This window comes from Enhydra lutris, unplaced genomic scaffold, assembly GCF_002288905.1.
Source record: "Enhydra lutris kenyoni isolate GAN:26980312 unplaced genomic scaffold, ASM228890v2 scaffoldscaffold39, whole genome shotgun sequence".
Taxonomy (NCBI): Eukaryota; Metazoa; Chordata; class Mammalia; order Carnivora; family Mustelidae; genus Enhydra; species Enhydra lutris.
The window spans coordinates 27696847-27721220 of record NW_019154123.1 but is presented as its reverse complement, the minus strand read 5'-3'; the positions used below and the strand labels follow the sequence as shown (position 1 = coordinate 27721220).

General features: G+C 37.2%; 2 protein-coding genes across 3 annotated transcripts in view; both read left to right on the top strand.

Moving 5' to 3' along the window:
- Window positions 1–3508, top strand: part of LOC111155047 (forty-two-three domain containing 1) — a 30926-nt gene extending 27418 nt beyond the window's left edge. The window contains exon 9 of the mRNA XM_022515074.1: window positions 1455–3508. Within this exon, the coding sequence (XP_022370782.1) occupies window positions 1455–1553 (99 nt within the window). The 3' untranslated portion in view covers window positions 1554–3508. The remainder of the gene's footprint in view (window positions 1–1454) is intronic.
- Window positions 3509–8312: 4804 nt separating this feature from the next.
- LOC111154987 (leucine rich repeats and calponin homology domain containing 3) overlaps window positions 8313–24374 on the top strand; it is a 114518-nt gene continuing 98456 nt past the window's right edge. Inside the window, exon 1 of one of the 2 annotated variants that reach the window (XM_022514958.1) lies at window positions 8313–8589. In XM_022514958.1, coding sequence (XP_022370666.1) covers window positions 8328–8589 — 262 coding nt within the window. In that variant the 5' untranslated portion in view covers window positions 8313–8327. The remainder of the gene's footprint in view (window positions 8590–24374) is intronic. The other variant, XM_022514959.1, reaches the window with a different exon arrangement.

Sequence of the window (24374 nt, the reverse complement as noted above, 5' to 3'; positions counted from 1 at the left end):
TTTCTTTCAGAAATGACATAGGGGCACCTGGGTGGCTCAGTTGGTGAAGTGACTGCCTTCGGCTCGGGTCATGATCCCAGGGTCCTGGGACTGAGCCCTGTGTTGGGCTCCTTGCTCGGCAGGGAGCCCGCTTCTCCCTCTCCCTCTGCCTGCTACTCTGCCTGCTTGTGCACTCTCTCTCTCTGTCATTTAAATAAATAAAATTTTAAAATATGTATATATACATACATATTTAAAAAAAAAAAGAAACGGTGACATATAATTTGGTTGTGTGTTCTGCTGTTAATCAAAAACCAGATGTTGGGACGCCTGGGTGGCTCAGTTCGTTAAGCAGCTGCCTTCAGCTCAGGTCATGATCCCAGCGTCCTGGGATCGAGTCCCACATCGGGCTCCTTGCTCGTCAGGGAGCCTGCTTCTCCCTCTGCCTCTGCCTGCCATTCTGTCTGCCTGTGCTCGCTCTCTCTCCCTCTCTCTCTCTGACAAATAAATAAATAAAATCTTTAAAAACAAATAAAACAAAAAAAAAAACCCAGATGTTGATTTGGATTTCTGTGAGGAACTCACAGAAATCCAAAAACTCAGAGAAATTCAAGAAAGTATGTTTCAGGGATGCCTGGGTGGCTCAGTCAGTTAAGCTTCTGCCTTTGGCTAAGGTCATGATCCCAGGGTCCTTGGATCGAGTCCCACATCGAGCTCCTTGCTCAGCAAGAAGCCTGCTTCTCCCTCTGCCTTCTGCTCCCCCTGCTAGTGTGTACACTTGCACTTTTTCTCTCCCTCTCGTCTGACAAATAAAATCTTTAAAAAAAAAATAGGTTTCGGGGCGCCTGGGTGGCTAAGTGGGTTAAGCCTCTGCTTTCAGCTCAGGTCATGATCTCAGGGTCCTGGGATCGAGCCCACATCGGGCTCTCTGTTCGGCAGGGAGCCTGCTTACCGCCCCCCTCTCTCTGCCTGCCTCTCTGCCTACTTGTGGTCTTTCTCTCTCTCTCTCTGTCAAACAAATTTAAAAAAAATTTTTAAAAAATAGGTTTCAAATATTCACAAGTGGATTTTGTCTTTTATCAGAGACATCACTAGAATTTGTGGCAATGTTTGTAGAGCCTAAAAACAATTCATATAGAGAAACTCTTGGATTTATGACTTGTGGGCATTATGGTAATGAGTTTTATATAGTGTATAATGTAGGCATTTATAGGGGTTAGGAGGTAGAGATTGTGAGTCAGATCACTAGGTTGAAATTCTGGAGCTGCAAGTAGGCAAGTTAACTAACTCCTCTGAACGTCACTAAATTCACCTATTCATATATGTGGTTTTTGTTAGAGTTAAATGAGTTTGTATGCATAAATATGTAGGAAATGTTACTTGTTGCTTTGAATTACCGTTATGATCACATTATTGTTCTTAAGCAAATACGGCTAATAGTCAAGTTGTTAATTTTTTTATTTTGTTTTCTCTAGACAGGGATGACTTTGAATGAACGATTTGGTATCCTGAAGGAACAAAGAGCTACTCTCACGTTCAACAAAGGAGGAAGCCGTTTTGTAACTGTGGGATAGATCCATGTCAAAGGGACTTTTGAGTGATGACTCTGTTTTAAAAGTTGAATTGCTTGAAGAGTTCATCACAAAAATTCAAGAAACTTTATTTCAAAATATTCATAAGGCTAAATAACTCTTATTTTTATTTTTGAAGTGTGTTTTTTTTTTTTAACATGTATAAATAACTCCCTGAAAGAATAACAGGGAATATACCTATCTGTTCTTAAGATTTCATGGTCCAGACAGAACAATTCTGTTTGACTTCTTTGGTTCCTCATGAAGCAGAAAGAACACAGAATGATAGAAATTAATTATTTTTATGATAGTGGTATTTAGGATCTCATCACTTTTGTTCATTTTTTACACTTTGCCATGGTAAATCTTGGTCTTCAGAGATATGAGTAGGTCCCTTTGTTGCTGTCACCCATCCTTTAATAGTGTTGATGTAATAAGTACAGTTGACTTTTCTTCATTAGATATATTAAAAAAAATCACTAGAATTCCAGTTTTGAGTTTTAAGATTTTTGGGAATATCTGGAATTTGGGTTACTTTTCAGATGACATTAGGTTAATCCTCCAGAGTTGTTAATTTTTAATGCTGAACTTTTAACAAGAAATGTGACTCTAGGCATTAGTCTGTGTTTAAAATGTTGATATTTAAAGGCTATAAATAAATGTGTGTTTACAAAATTATCTTAGAAGAGAAGGTCCAATGTAAAAACCTGAAAATTGTGTTTAGAAAATGAAGAAAACAGGAGGAAGTAGCAGGTTGAGGACAGGGAACTGAGGTGAAAAACTTCAAAACCCAGGACACAGATATACTGTTTGAATTTAATGTAGCCTTGCATCTAGTGTCCATGAAGAATTCTTCAAACGATATTTAGAAGAATTAAAATTATCAAAATGGATTGATTCCCTTAGATACTTTGATGGTAAAATCAATAGCCATAAAGTCCTATACTTATTCAAAAAAGTTAAATTTCATAAGCTTTTTAAGCTTGCTAATGACACAGTATGCAGTTTCAAAATAAAAAACATACTTGTATATGTCACAAAGAAAAATATCCAAAATGGTAATAGAATTACATTGTAACCTTGTTTCATACCTTTCTTGTATGTATAAAGTTTAGGCATTTATGGTGAGAGGAGTTTTTTTTTCTCTCCCACACTCTAGAGGAGTGGGAGGAATTAATCTGTTGTGCCAAGCTAGTGCTGAAAGTCCTCAGATGGTTGTATACTATAAGTTACAGTATAATGCCAAAATGCAGTAACACAGTCCAGCTACAAGTCTAGTCATTTTGAAGCTTAACCTTTTGTTTTGCTATAATGTTAAAACCTCTAAGTATAGATGTTAGTTTCCCTAGAGTATATTGGTGTTGATTTTCCCTATAGAACAAAACAAAACATTAAGTCATCACTCTTGCCTGCCTTGCATTATATATTAGATGTCACTGTTTTCTCTCATGCTCCTTGGGTTACTTTGGTTTATGCTAGCCACGGAAAAGTATCACCTAACAGTTTCATGCTTATACCAAAGAATTAAATCTGATCCTTAATACCTGGTATTTTGCCAGTTAAGTCTACTGATAAAGGATTATTTGAAGCCAGTCACACAATTTGAAAATAAACTCTAGTCTCCGTAGGCCAAGGACTCATTGCAAAACATTTTTGTAAGTACAGATGCTTAGATTTCATCCATTAACAGTCCATCTTATTTTAGACTGGTTTAGAATTACTGATAGCTTATTTTAAAGCAAAGAAAAAACAACTGAGCACAGATTTGCTGTCTTTAGAGCAGTTTGTGAAAATATGGTATAAAGATGCTTTCTTTTTTTTATTTTAAATACTGTACAGAGCTATTATTAATGCCATTTTTCTTGAAAACCTTAAAAATTGTCCCAAATACTGACATTAATTGCATCAAACAACAGTGTCTTTGGTATATTAAACTTTTGCTCTTTGTGCATCTCTAATTTCATTTTCTTTTTAAATATGAAATTTTGCCTTTGTTATAACTAAATTAAAATTCTTGAGTGCTAACATTGTATATAAACAAAAGAATATGCTTTATTGGAGGAAAATATCCTTTCTTGGGATGTGGTTGTAGTCATCCTTTTTCAGTTCTTAAATTTTTTTTTAAACAGGACAACTTAAAATTTCCTTTGCATCAAGGTGTATGCAAAACATTGATGCAGTGCATCACAAAATGAAAGTTTGTATTTAATGAGGAGATGCTTTACACTGTACTTTTTGGTGTTTTTTGGAAAAGTTACAAATTTAGATCTATTCTGAAGCTGTTCATTTTTAACAAATAAAATCTTACAGGTCTCACATTTATTCTTAGCTATAAAGATCGAGTTGTGGTTTTTAGATTGTTCTGTGTTACAAAGAACTTTGTAGTGATTATATTTATAATTTTGGGGGTTTGAAAAACTACCAGTTAAATTGTTAAGTCAGTCTAGACTCCTATTCTGACTGCCTTTTGACCATTTCATCTGTAAGCTCCAAACAGGAAGCCAGGAAGAGTTTAAAATAAAGAATCAAATTTACTTAGAATGCAGAATTTCAGGCTAGATGAACCTTTTAAGATCATCCATTTCAACTTCTCGGTCTATATCTTAGTTAAGTGAGGCTCAGCTTTTCAAGACTTACATGTGGCAGAGTCACTTTTTGAGCTCAGGTCTTTTAATTCTCATGTCATAATAAACTGCTTCTGTGACTTGAACATACAAAGAAAGTAGTGGAATGATGTTTGGTTGTCAGATACCTAAGAAATGGTAATAGCCATGTTTTAGCATTTGTAGCATGACCAGTAAATCTACTCTACCATGATTTTTGAGACTTAATTATTTTGGTATTAAAGTTATATAAATGTCTTAGAAAAGGCCAGTGTTCCTAATTAGACATATATTTTTTTCTAATAGGCATAAATTTCACAATTTAAATTACAAACACATCATAAAATACTTTTAAGTATGAAGAAACTTGTAGGCTGCATTGCCCAATGATAATTTTTTGTTCAAATAAATATGTACATCCTGTTTTACTGTCAGCTTTATAATTCACACAGTATACACAGTTTCAGGATAACTTTTAATTTAATTTTTTAAAAATATTTTAATTACCTAGTACTCATCATGACAAGTGCCCTCCTTCATCCCCATCACCTATTTCACCCATCCCTCCACTTATCTCACCTGTGGTAACCATTTCTTTATAGTAAAAGAGTCTGTTTCTTGTTTTTTCTCTTTTCCCTTTGCTCCTTTATTTTGTCTCTTAATGTGTCTAGATTTACTACTTTAAAGAGGTAAGAGTGAGAAAAAAAAATAGCTGACTGGACTACAAAGAATGAAAACCATACATTCTGAATACAGGCAGTTATCAGGGCAGAAAATGATTTCTTCATTTCTGATTTTTGAAGTTTCATCAGAATTATTGTTCTGTTGTCCCTGTATATAAAAAAACGATTTAAGCTTCCTTTTAAAGACAGTTCTTACGTAGATCAGTTGGAAGCTATTCCCTTTTAAAAGTGAGAACAATAAACCCCAAGCATTTACAACAGGAATTTTATACTATTGTGGGCCATTGAATAGGGATTTAAAGATTTTCTTATAAATGGTTGACTTCTTAACACCTCTTTTTCCCTGCTTTATGTTACTTCTATCTATTACCAAAAAGCTTGGTGAAACCAGGTAGTAATACCATGCTGGAGCTGAAATCCCTTGTTCTGAGTTGTATTTTGGATTTGGATTTGGAGGTTTACTGATGTTTAAAGATGAATAGGAAATTATTTCCCTAGTGTGTATGTGTCTGATTTCTACTATTTCCACTTTCCTTTAATGAGAAGAAGATCATACTATCTAAATTTTCTTATATAAAGTTTTAAAAAGTCAGTTATTAGCACTGCTTATTAAAGGAGTCAGAAAGGGATTTATTAAATGTATTCATCAAGTCAGTTTCTGTGCTTTACATTTGAAGAGGGTAAGATTGGTCAAGATTTTAATTCTACTGCTTTGAGTTTATAAAAATGGAGTCTTAAAGGAGTGACCACAACGTACTTCTAGTGAGTAGAAGGGGGAAAAGACTTTGTTTCTGCATGAGGTACTGAGATACAGAATTGGAAAACTCTTGAGATAAGAGTGAAACTATTGCCCCTGGTATTCATTCAATGAGTTAACTTTGAGATAATCAGGAAGTTCTCTGTATCAATTCCTAACATTCATTAACCCTCACTGCCTATTTTTTTCAGCTCCTGCTTCCAAACCACAGAGCAGCTGTAGAATAAGAGGCCCCTGTAGCCCTTTTGCTCTTAGCGTTTTTGCAACTGTTTCTCATCACCTTTATTCATCACTAGACACTTTGGTGAAATCCTCACAGTGATTCCATTTCCTGTGTCTCATTCTCACAAGATGATCTTCTCACTTATTTTCTGGGGAAGACTGAAGGAGTAGGATGAGAATTCCTTCATAATCTACCTTTGTAGATAAGAACTAAAATCCTTGTAAGTCTTAAAAATTAACACCTTGATCTACCTTTCTTCCAGCCTTTCTTTATTTAGGACTTGTTCTCGTGATATATATATAGCATCTTCATTTCTCTTCCTATCCACAGGCTTTTCTTTTTGGATTTCAAATACCTATAGGTTTATCTACCCTGTTCTAAAAATTTTTTTTCTCTCTCTAACCAAGCTGCCATTTTCATAGTAATATATAACCTCTGCTGTATTAGTACCTAACTCATCTGTGTCTGCTTCCATTCATCCTTAGCTCCTATTAAAATACTCAGCTCTGGAGTATGGAAGGTAATTACAGACTTTAATGTATTAATGACCTTAAAATCTGGCTTAATAGGCAAAGTAATGTCAATCTATAAACTTGGTCAGAAGTTTAGAGACCAGGATTAGCATGGTATGTTGCAGTTATGAGATACATGTGTAGGTAGGTAGGAAAATGCCATATTATGGAGAACTTGCTAGAAAAATTTAGTGTAAATGTAGACTGTAATAGGTAATCAAATTCAGATGACAATGGTGCATTTTATAAAGATCTGATAACTTTAGCATTGTAGCATTTAATATGGAATATATGATGATGCTTTAGTCACTGTAGTTGAAACATTTCTTGAAGTTGAAATATTTCTTAAAAAACAAAATACAGAATGAGGTCCTGTTCTTAAATACCTTAAAATCTTTCTAAGAAGAACAAAACATTAAGAAAGATCAGAACAACAACAAAAAAAATCATACATTGGATTTGTTTTGAGCTGACCCATCACTTGCCATTGCAGTAACCCATGCTCATAACAGACATTGATAATTGGTCATGCAACTTGCTGCTGAAGAACCTGGAATGTAGTATTAAGAGTTCATAGAACAACTCTCTGAGCAACTGTTACTAACCAACTTTGTTCTCTAAAATTAAATGTTTTTACCATCTCTTCCATCTAGTAGTTGCGGGAAGTGCTAATCAAAGTTTCATTGAAGAGTTGGGCTTTGAATGATTAGGTAGGCTGTCCAACCCTGTTTTCTTCTGCTGGCTCATGAAATTTTTGGCTTTGGCCCTAAATGTTCTCCACATGGACCATTATAAATCATACCTGTGTGTGTTCATGTTGATACTTCTCCCAATCTGGAATATTGCTCTCACCTTGCCTATTTCATAGTCCTTCAGATTTAATTCAAAAGCATTCATCCATGATACAGATTCCTTTTCTCTGAATTCTGATAGCTTAACCCCACTACTTTTTGTCTTGTCTTAACCCCACTTTTGTTTTGTCTTACTCTCAAATTGGTATATTTGTCTGATGATTAGATTGTAATCTAGGTAAAGGACCCTGACAGCCTCTTTTATTTCCCATAAATACTAGTTAATTCATTGTAGAGGAATTTACATCATGTAGCAGGAATGGCTTAAATGCTTAAATGTAAAAGAATATGCTAGAGACTGGTTGCAATGTAAATGAGACCTAACTGGTTTAAAGTGAAGTTTCCAGTTTTTCAGTTAACAGTGATTTTGGTGTTTTTTTTTTTTTTTATCACCATTTCTTCCATTCTATTTCTAATTCCCACGTTTAGATTATAGTCATATTTTCTTTTCCTCAATTTTGGTTCCAGACAAAAATTTTAGACTTTAATGCTGTTCATCCTGATTTGTTCAACAATAAAATCTCGCCTAAAGGACAAATACTATTTAAAATGTTTGTTTTATTTTTGTTAAGATTTTTTTTTTTTAAGGGAGGGAGTACCCAAAACATTTATATAACCCTTTCAATGAGGATCATGAGTTTGGTAGCCAGGTTAGCACTTACTTTTACCTCTGACAATAATAGTTAATAAATCCACGTCTCCATCTAGATCACTTGGCGTGTAGAATGACAGCAGTTGGGAAAACGTTTTATATGTCGCGTCCCAGGGTTCCCTCTCAATGCGTATGTTTCTGGTAGCAGCAGTGTTGAGAAGCTTTAATTTAATGCTTAATCTAACCCTCCCGTATTGCGGGAGGAAGACAGAGAAGTTTCTGTGAGGAGCGTTTTCTAAAAGATATTTTCGTAGAGGCATGGTAAAAATGCTACCGGGAGTCTAGAGGAGGGGGCTGCTCCAGATATGTGAGTTACGTTTTAATTTCCCTTGAAAACCTCGATGTAGGCGGAGGCAAGCGCCTGGATGTGCGGAGGGGCGCTGCAGCCCTGCCCATCAAGAGAACCGTCTAGGGTCTGTTTGCCCCTTTCCCCGCCCACCCATCAGTTCTGGCAGCGCATGCGCTGAGCTGTGGGCTGGAGAGTTGTCGGCTGGAAATGGCGGCCGCGGGTTTGGTTGCTGTGGCCACGGCCCCAGAGTACTCTGGCCCAGTAGCATCGGGAGGTAACCTCTCCGGTGTTAACTGCGGCCCAAGCTCCGGGACAGGCCCTGGTCCTGGCCCGGGTTCGTGGAGCCGCTCCCTCGATCGAGCGCTGGAGGAGGCGGCAGTGACCGGGGTGCTGAGTCTGAGCGGCCGGAAACTGAGGGAGTTTCCCCGGGGAGCGGCCAACCACGACCTGACGGACACCACCCGGGCCGGTGAGTGGGGCATGGGGCATCCCTGCCGACGTGGGGTTTGGGGCGCGGCGGGAGGCCGCCCCAGACGGTGGCAGGACTCGGAGGTAGTTGGAGCAACCGGTGCCATAGCGCCTGCTTGGGACCCGGATAACGGGGAGAAGCCAACTGCCCCAACCCGGCCAGCCCCCCCCGGGCCTGCGGGCCAGACCCCGAGCCTGAGGCGAGGCGGCGGACTGCAGCATCTCTCGGGGAAGAGGACCATAGGGATAGAGGACTACTGTTTAATTCTCCTAGAAAATTAACTTCTGCCGCTGCTTGAGGTAGACCCTTGCCCCGCCCCGGTTTCTGCAGGCCCTTTCAGATTTGGGATTGTTATCTCTTTTAGTAGAGCAGAGCAACGTTGGTCACTGCGTTGTCGGGGAAGCATTGATCTGAGCACTGACGTTTCTTTGAGAGTTGTTTTTAATGTGAACCCTAGGCTGTAACTTTTCTTTCTCTACCTTTATCTAGTTGGCTTAGGAGAGTTACTTGTGAAAATAACTTCAGACTCCCATTACTTTTCTACCTCCTCATGCCTCCTAGAAAAGTTGAGGGAAGAAAAGACATATATTGTTTACCGTGTCTGTATTTAATGCTTTTAAAAATAAACATTATTTTGTTTTTTACATGTTTTGAACACAGGAAGGGTAATAAGGAATTGGGTATTATTTGGTTTTCTTAGTTGTAGAGAACAATGGTGACTGAGGCATTCAACGTAATGTTTTTCTTGTGTTTAAAATATAGCTTCCTTAGGGAGTAGATTAAAAACCGAGTCTATTCATGTTTAACACAAAGGAGGGGAAAAAATGCCTTATACAGGTTTGTATAGTATGATGTACCTAAGTATTTGATTTTGATATAGTTTTTTTTTGATATAGTGAAAGAATGTGTAGTACTTTATGTCTTACATTTATTCCATTTTACTTTATTTTAGAAATTTAAAATTTAGAGAAAATTTAATATAAATTTAAATAAAATTTAAGATAAAATTTAAAAATTTATTTTAAAATTTGATTCAATAATTTTCTTTGTGCACTCGTTAAAGATTGATGAGTATTACATATGATTCACTCATGTTAAAAAAAAATAAATGGAACCGTTAAACTACTTCAAGAAACTTCTTTTTTTTTTTAAAGATTTTATTTATTTATTTGACAGAGAGAGATCACAAGTAGATGGAGAGGCAGGCAGAGAGAGAGAGAGAGGGAAGCAGGCTCCCCGCCAAGCAGAGAGCCCGATGCGGGACTCGATCCCAGGACCCTGAGATCATGACCTGAGCCGAAGGCAGCGGCTTAACCCACTGAGCCACCCAGGTGCCCCAAGAAACTTCTTTCTAGAGAAGCTTTCACTCTAGTGTAAAATGGAAGAAATTAAATGTCTAATTATTTAATCTCTTTCTGGAAACAGTTGTGCTGAAGATAGTTTGTATTTTTAGCGAATGTTACAGAAATTAAACTTTCTTGCTAAGGTAAATATGAACAGCCATGTGCCTTTTGCATATGTTCTGATAGACAACATCTAAAATTCTCAGTCATACCCAGATTTCCTGATTCTGTTCAGGAGATGGTTATATGGCATATGACTGTTCAGGAGATGGGTAATATAGTGATTTTATATTGGTGTGAGTCATTTCAGTATTACTACATTAAGCCTGAAGCTAAAGAACAAGTTGATTACAGGAGTTTATCTGGTTCATTATCTCACCTGCTTTTAAAGAGTTCTAGGACTAACATGTTTTGCTTTGAAGAAATATTAACAAAGAAAACCCAAAGCTATTTATGAAGAAAAATAACTAATCCCAATAAATTTTTCCCTTACTGTGCTCTGAATTATTATTTTTTAAATTTTAATTTTAATTTATTTATTTGAGAGAGAGAGAGCATGAGAGGGGAAAGGTCAGAGGGAGAAGCCCGTTCCCCGCTAAGCAGGGAGCCGGATTCGAGACTGGATCCTGGGACTCCGGGATCATGACCTGAGCAGAAGGCAGTTGGTTAACCAACTGAGCCACTCAGGTGCCCCGAATTATTTTATTTTTAAATTTTTTTATTTTTTATTTTTGGAGAGGGAGAGGGAGAGGGAGAGAGAACATCTTAAGCGGGGTCCACATCCAGTATGGAGCTGACAGGCTTGATCTCAACAACCCTGAGATCATGACCCGAGCCAAAATCAAGAATTGGTTGCTTAACTGACTGAGTCATCCAGGTTCCCCTTAAATGTTTTAATTTTAAATAATCTCTACACCCAATGTGGCCTTAACTCACAATGTTAAGATCGAGTCACATGTGACTGAGCCAGCCAGGTGTCCCTTTGAATTATTTTAAACAGATAATTTAATGTGGATATCATCATTTATTGAGTATACACTGTTTGCTCTTCATTGTTAGGTGTTTTAAAATACATTGCCTTGTTAAATGCTCAAAACAACCAATGGACTAAGCATTATTATCCCCAATTTACATATGAAGAGGCACTGGGAATTTACAGATGAGGAATCCCTCAGAGTAAGTCTTGTAACTAGTATTAGTGGTAGAATTTCAGCCCAGATCCATCTAACTCTTTTCTGTCTGCTGTACCATACAACCTCCCTGTGTGCAGGTAGATATTACTGTTGCTGTTTAGGGTTTGGAGTTGTTAGATAATTTGCTTGAAGACCTGTAGTTAAAGGCCAGGAGAGGCAGTATTAGCCAGGATTTGATCCTAGTGTGAGGTAACTCCAAAACCATAGTGTACCTGTAGTATTAGGTACTTTGATGAATTCAGATATAACTTATGTTAGCTAAAATGTTTTGTTTACATTCTTTAAAATTTAAAGCCAGGAAAATTATTTGAATATTCAATCTATATATATATATATATATATATATATAGGTAGATACAGGTATAGGTAAATATTATAATATCTAGTATTAATATAGGTAGTATAATATCTATAATTATATATTTATATATAATGTATGTATCTGATATATATGTATAATATATAGATACAGATATATATCAAAGTTGCCATGCAGGCTGTTCTCTCATAATGTATAGACTGTATCTGGTAGACCTGCTGTCCTTCAAGAGTTTACATTCTAAGAAAACAGCATATATTAGCCATACCATTTATAACTTGACATGATTAGAATTCATCAGGAACATTTTCTTGAGGTTTTTCACTCTTGTTTGTTAAAAAAAATAGCTCTTTAGGAAAAGGGAAATATTTATTTGGGAATAGGTAACTTGATCCATTGGATAAGGAAAATCTTGGAGATCACCGAAGATTTTTTAGGGCAGAAGGGATGTAGCTTAGATTTGGATAGGCAGGAATAAGAAGGAAAGCCATTGCAGGCAGTGGTGGACAACATGCAAAATAAATCTTGGAGTATATGGCACATAAGTTAATTTTACCAGTCCATTATGCATTCCCCTTTCATTTGATAACAATACTCTAGTTTTCCTAGGAAATCACCCCTCTCAGTTTTATGGGTGCCCTGCCCTAACACAAAGGTGTGCACATGACTGAGGCAGGCCTCACCAGTCAATGTAGGCCATCCTTCTGGCCATAGTGATTGTTCAGAGATGGGCACATTTCCAGTCACTACGCATGTCTGTTAATTGTGAATTTTTTATTGAAACTCTTGAGAAAGAGGCATGCTTTGGACTCTGCAGTTGCTGAGAGAATACAGTGTTAAGCCTGGAACTTAGAAGGCAGAGCCAAAAGATGGAAAGAATGAGACCAAGTTCAGATGATAATGTTTGAATCTTTGGATCAATAGCCAGGCCTTAAGTTAGTGCTGTCCTTGAGCTTTCAAATTATGCAAACTAATAAATTCCCTTTTCTGCTTATAATTTGAGCAGAGTTTTTTGATACAAAATCAAGAGTCCTGACTGATACTGTGAGACTGCTCTTGATAATATTGTGGTCAGGCCAGTTTGGTCAGAATAAATGGCTGGATTCGAGAGTGTATGAGCTACTTTCTGTATGTGTGGAAGCTAAATTGAGGATAGGTTTATTGGGATTGAGATAGGGAGACTAATCAATATTCATTCGTTGAACAAACATTTGCTAAGGAATTTGGCAGGTGCAGATATACAAAAAAGAACAACACTTTCTGCCCTCAGTGAACTCAAGGGATCTAATGGAGGAATAAGTAAATAAATGTAAAGATTATGTGACTCGTCTAGTAACAGCAAAACTTTTATGTGTAAGGCATTGTACTAGCTAATATAAAGGAAAAATAAGAAGAGGCTTTAACCTATAAGAATTAAGAAATCTAGTAATCTAGTTGGGTGGCTGCAATAATAATTAAATGTTTGAAGGAATGAAAAATAGAGATCATATTGGAAAATGAAAATATACAAATGCTGATTGAATTTATTTTTTTTAAATGACAGAATGCATCAAAAATGAGTTGTTAAATCTGGAGAACTAGGAAGATGGTGATGCTATTGATAATAATAGCTAATATTTATTGAGCTGTTAGCATATTTCAGGTGTTGTTCTAAACTGTATATATAAAATGTGCACATACAACAACAATATGAGTTGTAAGTACTATTTTAAACCCCATTTTACATTAAAAAAATGGAGACTTGACATTAATTTGATCAAAGTTACACAGCTAATAAGTGACAAAACTGGAATTCATATTCAGATACATCTAATCCTAAAACTTGGTTTTTGATCACTAAGCCATACTGACAAAGAAGTTTGCTACACAGAATTTCTTTGATTTGTTTGACACCTTTATTTTTTTTTTATTTTTTAAGATTTTTATTTATTTGACAGACAGAGATCACAAGTAGGCAGAGAGGCAGGCAGAGAGAGGAAGAAGCAGGCTCCCTGCTGAGCAGAGAGCCTGATGTGGGGCTCGATCCCAGGACCCTGAGATTATGACCTGAGCTGAAGGCAGAGGCTTTAACCCATGAGCCACCCAGGCGCCCCTGTTTGACATCTTTAAAGGGGTTGGTAGCATATCTAGTTAATTCTGTGCAATGAATAGAAATGTACATCTGGAGCTTTTTAAAAAAAATCTTTAAGTAAACTCTTTGCCCAATGTGGGGCTTGAACTCATAACCCCAAGAAAATCACATGCTCTACCAAAGGAGCCAACCAGGTGCCCCTAAATCTGGAGCCTTAAGAGTGAGGTCCTGGCTACCCTATACATTTCAGAGACTCCTAATGAAGAGTTTATGAGATTCTTGGAGAAAGAGTATGGAGAATGGAAAAATTGGTCACTCTTCAGTCATGGGATACACCAGCATTTAAAAAGGCAAGAAATAGAATCTGCCTGAGGAAAAAAAAACCCAGAAATAAAGTGCCATAACTAGGCCTTTACTAGAATTCAAAGACTCCTAAAGCTGAAGGAACCATAATAACCAATTAAGTTATTTTACAAACGAGAAGCATCTCAGAGGTTAAATGATGTTTTTAAGATTATATAGTGACATGGTGCTATTTCACAGAAGGCAAAAAGTGGTCATTGTTGAAGCTGTGAAAAATCTCTTCTGAGTAGAAGACAGAAAACAAGAAATTAAGGACTCAGCTTTGGGGAGCAGCCTGTAGTGGAAGGCAGGAGGGGGAGACTAAGAGTACACCACAAAAGAAAACAAATTTTAGATGTAGTGGGCGAGCCAAGATAATGCAGTGTTACTTACGCCACAAGAATTGAGACTTTTAAGAAATGGATGCTTATTTCCTAGGTAAAGAAGAATGAGGATTGTTAAAAGACCATTTACTTTTTCAGGAAGCCCCCTATAATTTTTCAAGGTGGTAATCTGCAAAATTTTTCATTGGTTTCATTAGTTTTTGAAATACGCACTGGAGTGTAGGTCTTTTTCTTTTTCTTTTTTTTTAAGATTTTATTTATTTATTTGACAGACAGAGATTACAAGTAGGCAGAGAGCAGGCAGAGAGAGAGAGGGGAAAGCAGGCTCCCTGCTGAGCAGAGACCCCCCCCTCCCCACAAGGCGGTCATGGGATCATGACCTGAGCCGAAGGCAGAGGCTTTAACCCACTGAGCCACCAAGGCACCCCTGGAGTGTAGGTCTTAAGTGGAAATCATATTGCTCTTGGATTCTTACATATATTTTTTATCGACCACAATATGTACTGTGAATTTTTCTGGAGTAGTGCTATTCAATTGGGTAGCTGCTAGCTATAGGTGGTTATTAAAATTAAAATAAAGTTAAAAATTTAGGGGTGCCTGAGTGGCTCAGTCAGTTAAGCGTCTGCCTTCAGTGCAGGTCATGATCCTAGGGTCCTGGGATTGAGCCCCACATCAGGCTCCTTGCTCAGCGGGGAGTCTCCTCCCTCTCGCTCTGCCTGCTGTTCCCTGCCCGTGGGCCCTTTATCTCTCTCTCTCTTTCGAATAGATAGATAAAATCTTAAAAAAAAAAAAAGGTTAAAAATTTAAATTTGGTTCCTCTGTCACACTAGCCACATTTCAAGTGCTTAGTAGCCACGTGTATCATTGGACACAGCACATTAGACAGATCCACTTCCTGTCATATTGGACAGCACAGACAGTAGAACCTTTCCATCATTACAGAAAGTTATATTGGACAGTGATGTCGGGGCACTGCTTTGACTGGAATTGAAATTTGTTTTCTGTATCATTTATTTTCTAATCATATTTCTTTTGGCAAAATTTTTTTATATCCACGAAGACAGACATCCTGGTGTGTAGAGCTAAAAACACTGTGCAGTAATGATGAGAAGGCAGAGGCAAAGAGAGGAGGTGGTAGCAAATGGCATCGAATCATAATTACATGATACTTGAGAGCATCTCAATGTTGGGGGGGATATATAATTTTTTCTTTCAGAAATAAGATCTTGTTCATAGAGACTGCCATTTTTAGGCATGTCACTTTTGTTAATAGAAGCATTAATATATATTTGACATATTTGCCACCCACTGAGCATTAGGTGTTCAAATCGGAAGAATATTCTAAGAGCCTCGGAAATGAAGAAAGAGTAGAAAACAGTAAAACTAATTTTACTTGATTAATGAGACTGGTTCAGTTTAGTAGACTTTAAAAATCATTTCTGATTTTACAGGTTTTACATGTTCATTGTGGTATGAAAAGTTTTAAATAGGACATTAAAGATCATTTGTAATTCCACTTACCAGAGATGAATTTAGTAGTGAACACTGGTTGGAACGCTGCCAAACATTTTCTTCATAAATGTACACATTCTTGAGCATCAGACTCTTAGTCTCAGCTCAATTCATGATCTCCAGGGTCATGGGGTGGAGCCCCACATTAGGGCTTTGCCCTTGGCAAGGGGGTGCTCAGCTTATCCCTCTTCATTCCCCTCTGCCCTTCCCCCTGCTTGTGCTCACTCTTTCTGTCTAGAATAAATAAATAAAATCTTTTTAAAAAATGTATATGCATTGTTACTTTTTAAAATATAAAAATAGGATCACAAAAGGCTCTTTTATCATCTATCTTTTTTTACTATATGAGATACAATACCAGAAAATAGAGACCTGTAACATAATTTTTATTTTTAAGATTATTTATTTGTTTGAGAGAGAGAGCATGTGCACACACACAGGAGCAGAGGGAGGGGCAGAGAGAGAGAGAGAGAGAGAAGAAATCTTGAGCAGACACTGCCCTGAGCTCCCTGAGTGTGGAGCGGACAGGGCTAGATCTCGACCCTGGGATCATGACCTGAGCCGAAACTAAGAGTCCCTCACTTAACTGATGGAGCCACCCAGGTGCCCCCAGTACATAATTTTTAATGGTAGTACACTGTATGATACGCTGTCATTTAATTTATCCTCTTGATGCACATTGTGATTATTTTTACATGTAACCTTTGTTACATGTGTTATTCCTGAGAACAGCCTAGTAGGTATATATTTGCATACTTGTCCAATTATTTCTTTAGGATAAATTCCTAGAAATAAAATTGATTGGCTAAAAGGTATGCACAATTTAGGTTTTCTGAAAAATACACATTGTAAAATTGTCTTTCTAGGATTGTTCAGCTTAGATTTGTATCAACAATGCATGAGTTGTCTTTACTTTGCACCCGCTGATCTTCTCATTCCTTTTGATCTGTGTCATTCTGATAGATGAGAGATGATATCTCTTCATTCTGTACTCAGTGCATCTTGAGGAGTGTAGTTTTTTCTACAAGAAGGAAATAAATTCAGGGAGAAAAGATTTACTTTTTCTGTTTCTACCTTGTGTCATAGAACCAGCTGGTAGCAAAGAATTAGGAGCTCTTTGTGTTTGTATATAACTATATATATTAATTTAATTCTTATAATTGTAATACATGTTTTACTGTAGAAAATCTGATAAAACAATACACAAGGGAGAGAAAGGGAAAGAAGGGAATGGTACTACTGTATGGATAACCACTGTGGACATTTTGACATATTCTTCTAGGCTTTTGTTTGTTTCTTCTTGTAGGGTTTTTTTTTTTTTTTTAATGCATGTACATATATATATTGAAGAAGATGGTATCAGCTTTTTGTAGTTTACTTTTTTCCATCTTATAGCATATTAGAAATACTGTGTCACATCTGTTAATATTTTCTTATTAATAGCTGTGGCGTATTTAATTAAATCTTTGTACTTAGCCAGACCCTTTTTATTGGGCACTTAGGCTATTTCAGATTTTTCATTATTATAAATAACACTATGAATATTTTAAAATATAATTCTTTGCTTATATCTCTTATTATTTCCTTTGGGTTAATTCCTAGAAGTGGAATTGTTCCAACAAATTATATGTAACTTTAAAAACTTAAGCAGTTTACAAACAAATTCAAAAGCAGAAATAGTGTTATTTCTCATAGAAAGAGTGTTACATATTGTATGTAGCCTGGATAGGTTTATAGGTCACACACAAAAACCTAGTGTTTTTTTCCTAAACATGAAAGTTGTCTTAACTCACATTTCAACTTGTTTATACTTAACAGCGATGGTCTCCCACGTATCTCTCTCTGTATAAAGATGGGAGTACTTCTAACCTCAGAAAAGGTCTGGGGTGCGGAGCTTGAAATTGCCTCACTAGGGAACTTGAAATTTGAAGTCTTGTAATTTTCTTAAGAATTCCACTCCAGGGGCGCCTGGGTGGCTCAGTGGGTTAAAGCCTCTGCCTTCAGCTCAGGTCATGATCCCAGGGTCCTGGAATCTAGCGTTGGGCTCTCTGCTCAGCGGGGAGCCTGCTCTCTCCCCGCCCCCCCGACCCGCCTGCCTCTCTGCCTACTTGGATCTCTGTCTATCAAATAAGTAAATAAATAACTCTTGAAGAATTCCACTCTATATTTTCCCTCCTTCCTTCCTTCCTCCCTCCCTCCCTCCCTCTCTTTCTTTCTTTCTGGATTTTATTTATTTATTTATTTGACAGAGAGAGACACAGCAAGAGAAGGAGCACAAGCAGAGGGAGTGGGAGAGGATGATGTGGGGCTTGATCCCAGTACCCTTGGGATCATGACCTGAGCCAAAGGCAGATGCTTAACAACTGAGCCACCCAGGTGCCCCTCCACTCTATATTTTCATGCTTGTTTCAATGACAAATCTATGGCTTCAAATTACCAGCCAAAGGATAAACCAAACCTAGTAAGTTTCTGTGATGTTTATTCTGTTGCTTTTCTGTAGCACTGCCCCCCTTGCCAATTCATATCCCAGTTTCAGAAGCATGGATATAATATTGTATATACTACTATTCTTTGTAACAAAGTTGCTATGAAAATATGCGTATTGAATTGGAATGTGGGATACAGAATACTTCTCAGAAAATAACATTCATATCCCTCTTACAACTTAACCTCCATTTGAAATGAGAAATCCTATAGCTCTAATATATTCTCATCCACATGCTTCTTCCTTTCTCTTCTGCCTGACAAGCAGCACAATTCTATATTGTACCAACACAGTAGGGAAGACTGAGGGAACACCTGGTGTCTAAGTTGATGACTCGTGGAACCCTTGGTTTCTGCTTAGGTCGTGATCTCAGGGTCAAAAGATTGAGCCCTGCGTGGAGCTCTGTCCTCAGCATGGAGTCTGCTTGAGATTCCTTCCCTCTTTTTCCCCTTCATCCCCTTCCCCTGCTCATGCACTTGTGCTCCTTCTCTCTGAAATAAATAAATAAATAAATAAATAAAAAGTAGGGAAGACTGAGGTAAAAAGACCTGTTATTTATCAACGCACACATGTACACAGGCATGTGTGCTTTATATAGTTAGACAGAGACCATGGGGAAATCATGGCTGTTAGGTATAAAGGCACCTGAAATAAGACTTGAATTTGTTTCAGGGGGAAATCTGGACTCAATTGTACTGGCATTTTTTAGAAATATGAAGGGTGAATTTTAAGATGGCACCTTCAGATGGGTTCAGAAGATTTGTCTTGGATCAGCACTAAATCAATGTTAAGACTAGAGGAATGGCAGCAGTATTGGGGTCAAGGATTTCTTAGGCTCCATTTCTTTTTACTATGGTTGTATTTATGGGCTGGACGGTTAATGTTATCAAATATTATAAAATGAATGAGCATGTTCGTTATTTTTTTCAGTTTACTTGTGAAACAGTTCTTCCATTCAAGCTGACAAAAAAAATATGGTAAATATGGTAATTCACACAAAGGAACATTATTTTGAGTTCCTGAAGTAGCCAGCAATATCAAATGCAATGCAGCTAATTTTAGAATCATAACTAGTCCTAAAAATTTAAGGTATTTCTTTATTCACTTTTAGCTTTCTTCCTTGCTCTTTTAAATTTCTAGAGTTTTATTTTTCGAAGAAAGTATTTTTTCCCTCTTTTTTTTTTTTTTTAAAGTAGGTGCCACACCCAGCGTGGAGCAGGTGCTGGGGCTTGATCTCACAATCCTGAGATCAAGACCTGAGTTGAAATTAGGAGTCACATGCTTAACCGACTGAGCCACCCAGGTGTCCCTGAAGAAATTCTTAAGCCATGGATTTTAACTGATTTATTAAACTTATTTCTTGCAAAAACTAAGTAATAGATTTTTTCCATTAAAAACAGGTTTTAAACTTTTTTAAAAAAATTATTTATTTGAGAGAGAGAGAACATGAGCAGGGAGGAGGAGCAGAGTGAGAAGCAGACTCCCCACTGAGTAGGGAGCCCTATGTGGGGCTCCATCCCAGGACTCCAGGATCACAACCTGAGCCAAAAGCAGATACTTAACCAACTGAGTCATCTAGGCACCCCTAAATACACGTTTTAAAAAAAATGATCTCACATCAGAGAGAGTGAGAAGATAAACCACAGAGTGAGCAAAAGATTTCGAGTAGACACACCAAACAAACGATATCTGGAATATGTATAGAATTTCTGCAAACAAGAAGACAAATCAGTAGAAAATTGAGGAGACACTTAAACTAGTACTTACTAAAGGGGAATCCTAAATGACTGATAAATATGTGAAAAAGTACTCAACCTCATTTGTAATCAGAGGAATGGAGAATAAGACCAAACTGAGGTACTACTTAAAAAACTGACAATACCAAATACTGGAAATATGTGAAGCATTGGGGACACACATACAAGGCTGATGAGAATGTTAATTGATATGTTGACTTTGGAAAATACTTAGCAAAATTAAAAATGCACATACTCAATACCCAGAAGTTCCAGATTCTGAGATGTATACGTCAAAGAAATTGTGTATAAGTGTACCAGGATATATTACCTTAAAACAACACCGATTTACTATCTTTCAGTTTATAGATCAGAAGACTGGACTCAGCTGAGTTATCTACTCAGGGTCTTACAAGGCCAAAATCAGTGTGTTGGTCAGTCTGGGGACTTTGGGGAAAGTATTTCTTCCAGCATCCTTCAGGGTTTGGCAGAATTCAGTTCTTCACAGTTATAAAACTGAGGTCTCCATTTTCTTGCTGGTTGTCGGTTTCAGGTCACTCTGGCGTCTTGGAGGCTACCTGCATTCCTTACAGTGGCCCTCTTCACCTTCAAGCCAGCAGTGGTGTGTCAGATTCTCATGCTTAGAATCATTGACTTCTGCTACCAGCCAGAGGGCTTGTGTGATGAGACTGGGTCTAGCCAGATCATCTCTCCTTAGTTTAATTCAAAGTGAACTGATTAGTAACTTTGATTATATCTACAAAATCCCTTCTGCCATGTATGGAACAAAATCAGAGTAAATTTTGTATGTATAGTCCCAGGGATTCGGGCAGGAAATCTTGGAGGACCATTTTAGGATTCTGCCTACCATAGAGAGTTCTGTCTTTTTCTCTTTTTATTGTATAACATGTAGTACAACGTCAGATGCCCTTTGAGAATTTTTTGAGAGGATGAGTGGATGGATTAATGGATAAGTGAGTGAATGAGAAAGTAAAAACAGGAATGATTTAGTCTATTCACTTTCTTAGCTTTGAAAATGACAACCGACTTCTGTGTGACTAGGTTTAGTGGACACCCTTGGGACTTCAGTGATAAAGTAGAATTCAGTCAAAACATTCTCAAGGATAATACCAGTGAATATATTTCCCTTTGATGTCAAAAAGTCAAGCATTCAGACCCTCTTTAATTGGTGTCATAGAGGGTAAGAGAGATGGTGCATGTGCTAGAAGTCAGTCTCTTGGGGCGCCTGGGTGACTCAGCAGTTAAGCATCCAGCTCTTGATTTCAGCTTGGTTCATGATATCAGGGGCCTGGTCTTTTATCCATTTTTAGTCTATTTGTGTGTATGGTGTAAGGAAATGGTCCAGTTTCATTCTTCTGCATGTGGCTGTCCAGTTTTCCCAACACCGTTTGTCGAAGAGACTTTTTTCCATTGGGTGTTCTTTCCTGCTTTGTCAAAGATTAGTTGACCATATCAATTATCATATGGTTTCACTTATATGTGGAGCATAAGGAATAACATGGAGGACATTAGGCGAAGGAAAGGAAAAGTGAATTGGGAAAACCAGAGGGGGAGACGAAGCATGAGAGACTGTGGACTCTGAGAAACAAACTGAGGGTTTTGGAAGGGTGGGGGGTGGAGGGATGGGTGAGCCTGGTGGTAGTTATTACGGAGGGCACATATTGCATGGAGCACTGGGTGTGGTACATAAACAATGAATCTTGGAATACTGAAAAAAATAAAATTAAGATGTTAAAAAAAAAATTAGTAAGCCATAGATTTGAGGGTCTATTTCTGGGATCTCTGTTCTGTTTCATTGATCTATGTGTCTGTTTTTGTGCCAGTACCATACTGTCTTGATGATTACAGCTTTGTAATAGGGCTTGAAGTCCAGAATTGTGATGCCACCAGCTTTGTTTTTCTGTTTCCTTTGCCTATTTTTAATCAGATTATTTGTTTTTTCGGTGTTGAGTTGTATAATTTCTTTAAATATTTTGGTTGTTAACCCCTTATCAGATATATCGTTTGTGAATATTTTCCATTCAATAGGTTGCCTTTTTATTTTGTTGGTGGTTTCCTTGGCTGTGCAAAATCTTTTTATTTTGGTGTAGTCCTTGTAGTTGATTTTTGGTTTTATTTCCCTTGTCTGAGGAGACATCCATAAATATGTTGCTAAGGCCAAATGTCCAGGAGATTACTGCCTATGTTTCCTTTTAGGAGTTTTATACTTTCAAGTCTTAAACAAGTTGGGGGAAATCAGAGGGGGAGACAAACCATGAGAGACTGTGGACTCTGAGAAACAAACTGAGGCTTTTGGAGGGGGGAGGGGTAGGGGGTTGGGTGAGTCTGGTGATGGGTATTAAGGAGGGCACGTATTGCATGGAGCACTGGGTGTGGTGCATAAACAATGAATTTTGGAACACTGAAAAAATTAAAGTGAAAAAAAGGCATTTCATCCATTTTGAGTTTATTTTTGTGTCTGGTATAAGAAAGTGGTCCAGTTTCCCTAGCGCCATTTATTGAAGAGACTTTTTTCCCACTGTGTATTCTTTCTTCCTTTGTCATAGATTAATTGACCATTAAAATGTAAGGGCTCTCCGACCTATTCCATTGATTCCTGCATCTGTTCTTGTGCCAGTACCATGCTGTTTTTATTACTGTAGCTTTCTAGTATATCTTTTAATCTGGGATTGTGAGAATGTCAGCTTTGTTCTTCTCTCAAGATTGCTTTGGCCAGTTGGGGTCTTTTGTGGTTCCATACAAATTTTGGGATTATTTATTCTAGTTCTATGAAAAATACTATTGGTATTTTTTATAAGGATTGCATTGAACCTGTACATCGCTTTGAATAGTATGGTCATTTTAACAATATTAATTCTTCCAATCCATGAGCATAGTATATCTTTCCATTTGTTAATGTCATCTTCAATTTCTTTTATCAGTGTGTTGTAGTTTTCAGAGAATGGGTCTTTCACCTCCTTGCTTAAATTTATTCTTAGGTATTTTATTATTTTTGGTACAATTATAAATAGGATTTTCTTAATTTCTCTTTCTGGTATAGAAACTAAACAGATTTTTGTATATTAATTTTGTATCCTGAAACTACTGAATTCATTTATTCTAATAGGTCTTTGTAGAGTCTTTAGGGTTTTCTGTACATAAGTATCATGTCATCTGCAAATAGTTTTACTTCTTCCTTACCAATATGGATGCCTTTTTTTGTTTTGTTTTGTTAATCTCCATGCCCATTATGAGGCTCAGACTCACCACCCCAGTATCAAGAGTCACATGCTGTAGCAACTGAGCCAGCCAGGAGCCCCCAGCATGTAATTTTTCATAGTATTCTTTTATAGTCCTTTAAATTTCTGTGGTGTTGTTTGTATTTCTACTTTTCTCATTTCTGATTTTATTTGAGTCCTCTCTCTTTCTTTTCCTGATTAAGTCTGGCTAAAAGTTTATCAGTTTTGTTCATTGTTTCAAAGAACTAGCTCTTGGTTTCATTGTTTGTTTTTGCAATTTTAGTCTCTATTTCATTTATTTTCACTCTAATCTTCATTATTTCCCCACTGCTACTAATTTTGGGCTTCGTTCTTCTTTTTCTAGTTCCTATAGGTGTAAGGTTAGACTGGAATTTTTCTTGTTAATTTAGGTACTTCTCTCTTGTAACTTCCCCCTATAACGGCTTTTGCTGCATCATAAAGATTTTGGACCATCATTATGTTTCCATTTTTGTTTTTCTCCATGTATTTTTTTTAATTTTCTCTTTTTTTTGGAACATTAATTTTTCTAAAAGTGTAAGACACGTCATTTTGCAACATTGGGCACTTTAGTATGGAATAAATACTTGAAAGATTGATTTGTTTTAATGTAAGTGTCACTGAAAAACTGTATTGACAAAATCATATTACATGAGATGTAAACTGTTAAAATTGAGCATTAATGGTTACTTAGCGTTCTTAGTTATAAGGAACAGAAATCAACTGTAGTCGTGAGTAGCCTACCAAATCTGTGGAAGGATTGGGGAACCAAGCTGGAAGAATAGGTAGCCAGAAATAATACCCAAAATCATATGGCAGAGGTTGCCCTTGGAAGATACCACCAGCAGTGGTATCTTCACTGTGATAGTCCCCAGCTACTGTGATAGACCCCTCAGTTTGCATCACCAACACCAGGGATAATGGACAGACACCACACACCAGCACTGGAACTTTTGCTGCCACTGCCTCTGGATACTGGGATGTATTATTACTACTCTTCTTTCAATTCAAAGTTGGGGAAGGATGTGTCTGTTTGGGGTAACCTAGGTTATGTAGCCATATCTCTTGGCCCAAGAGAGGCTGAGAAAGCAACTATACTATGTGGCTGTTTTCAGCTTCTGTTGAGGAGAGAACTCTATTTGATAAAGTCTTGCTTGGATTGCCCAAACATAATAATAATGTT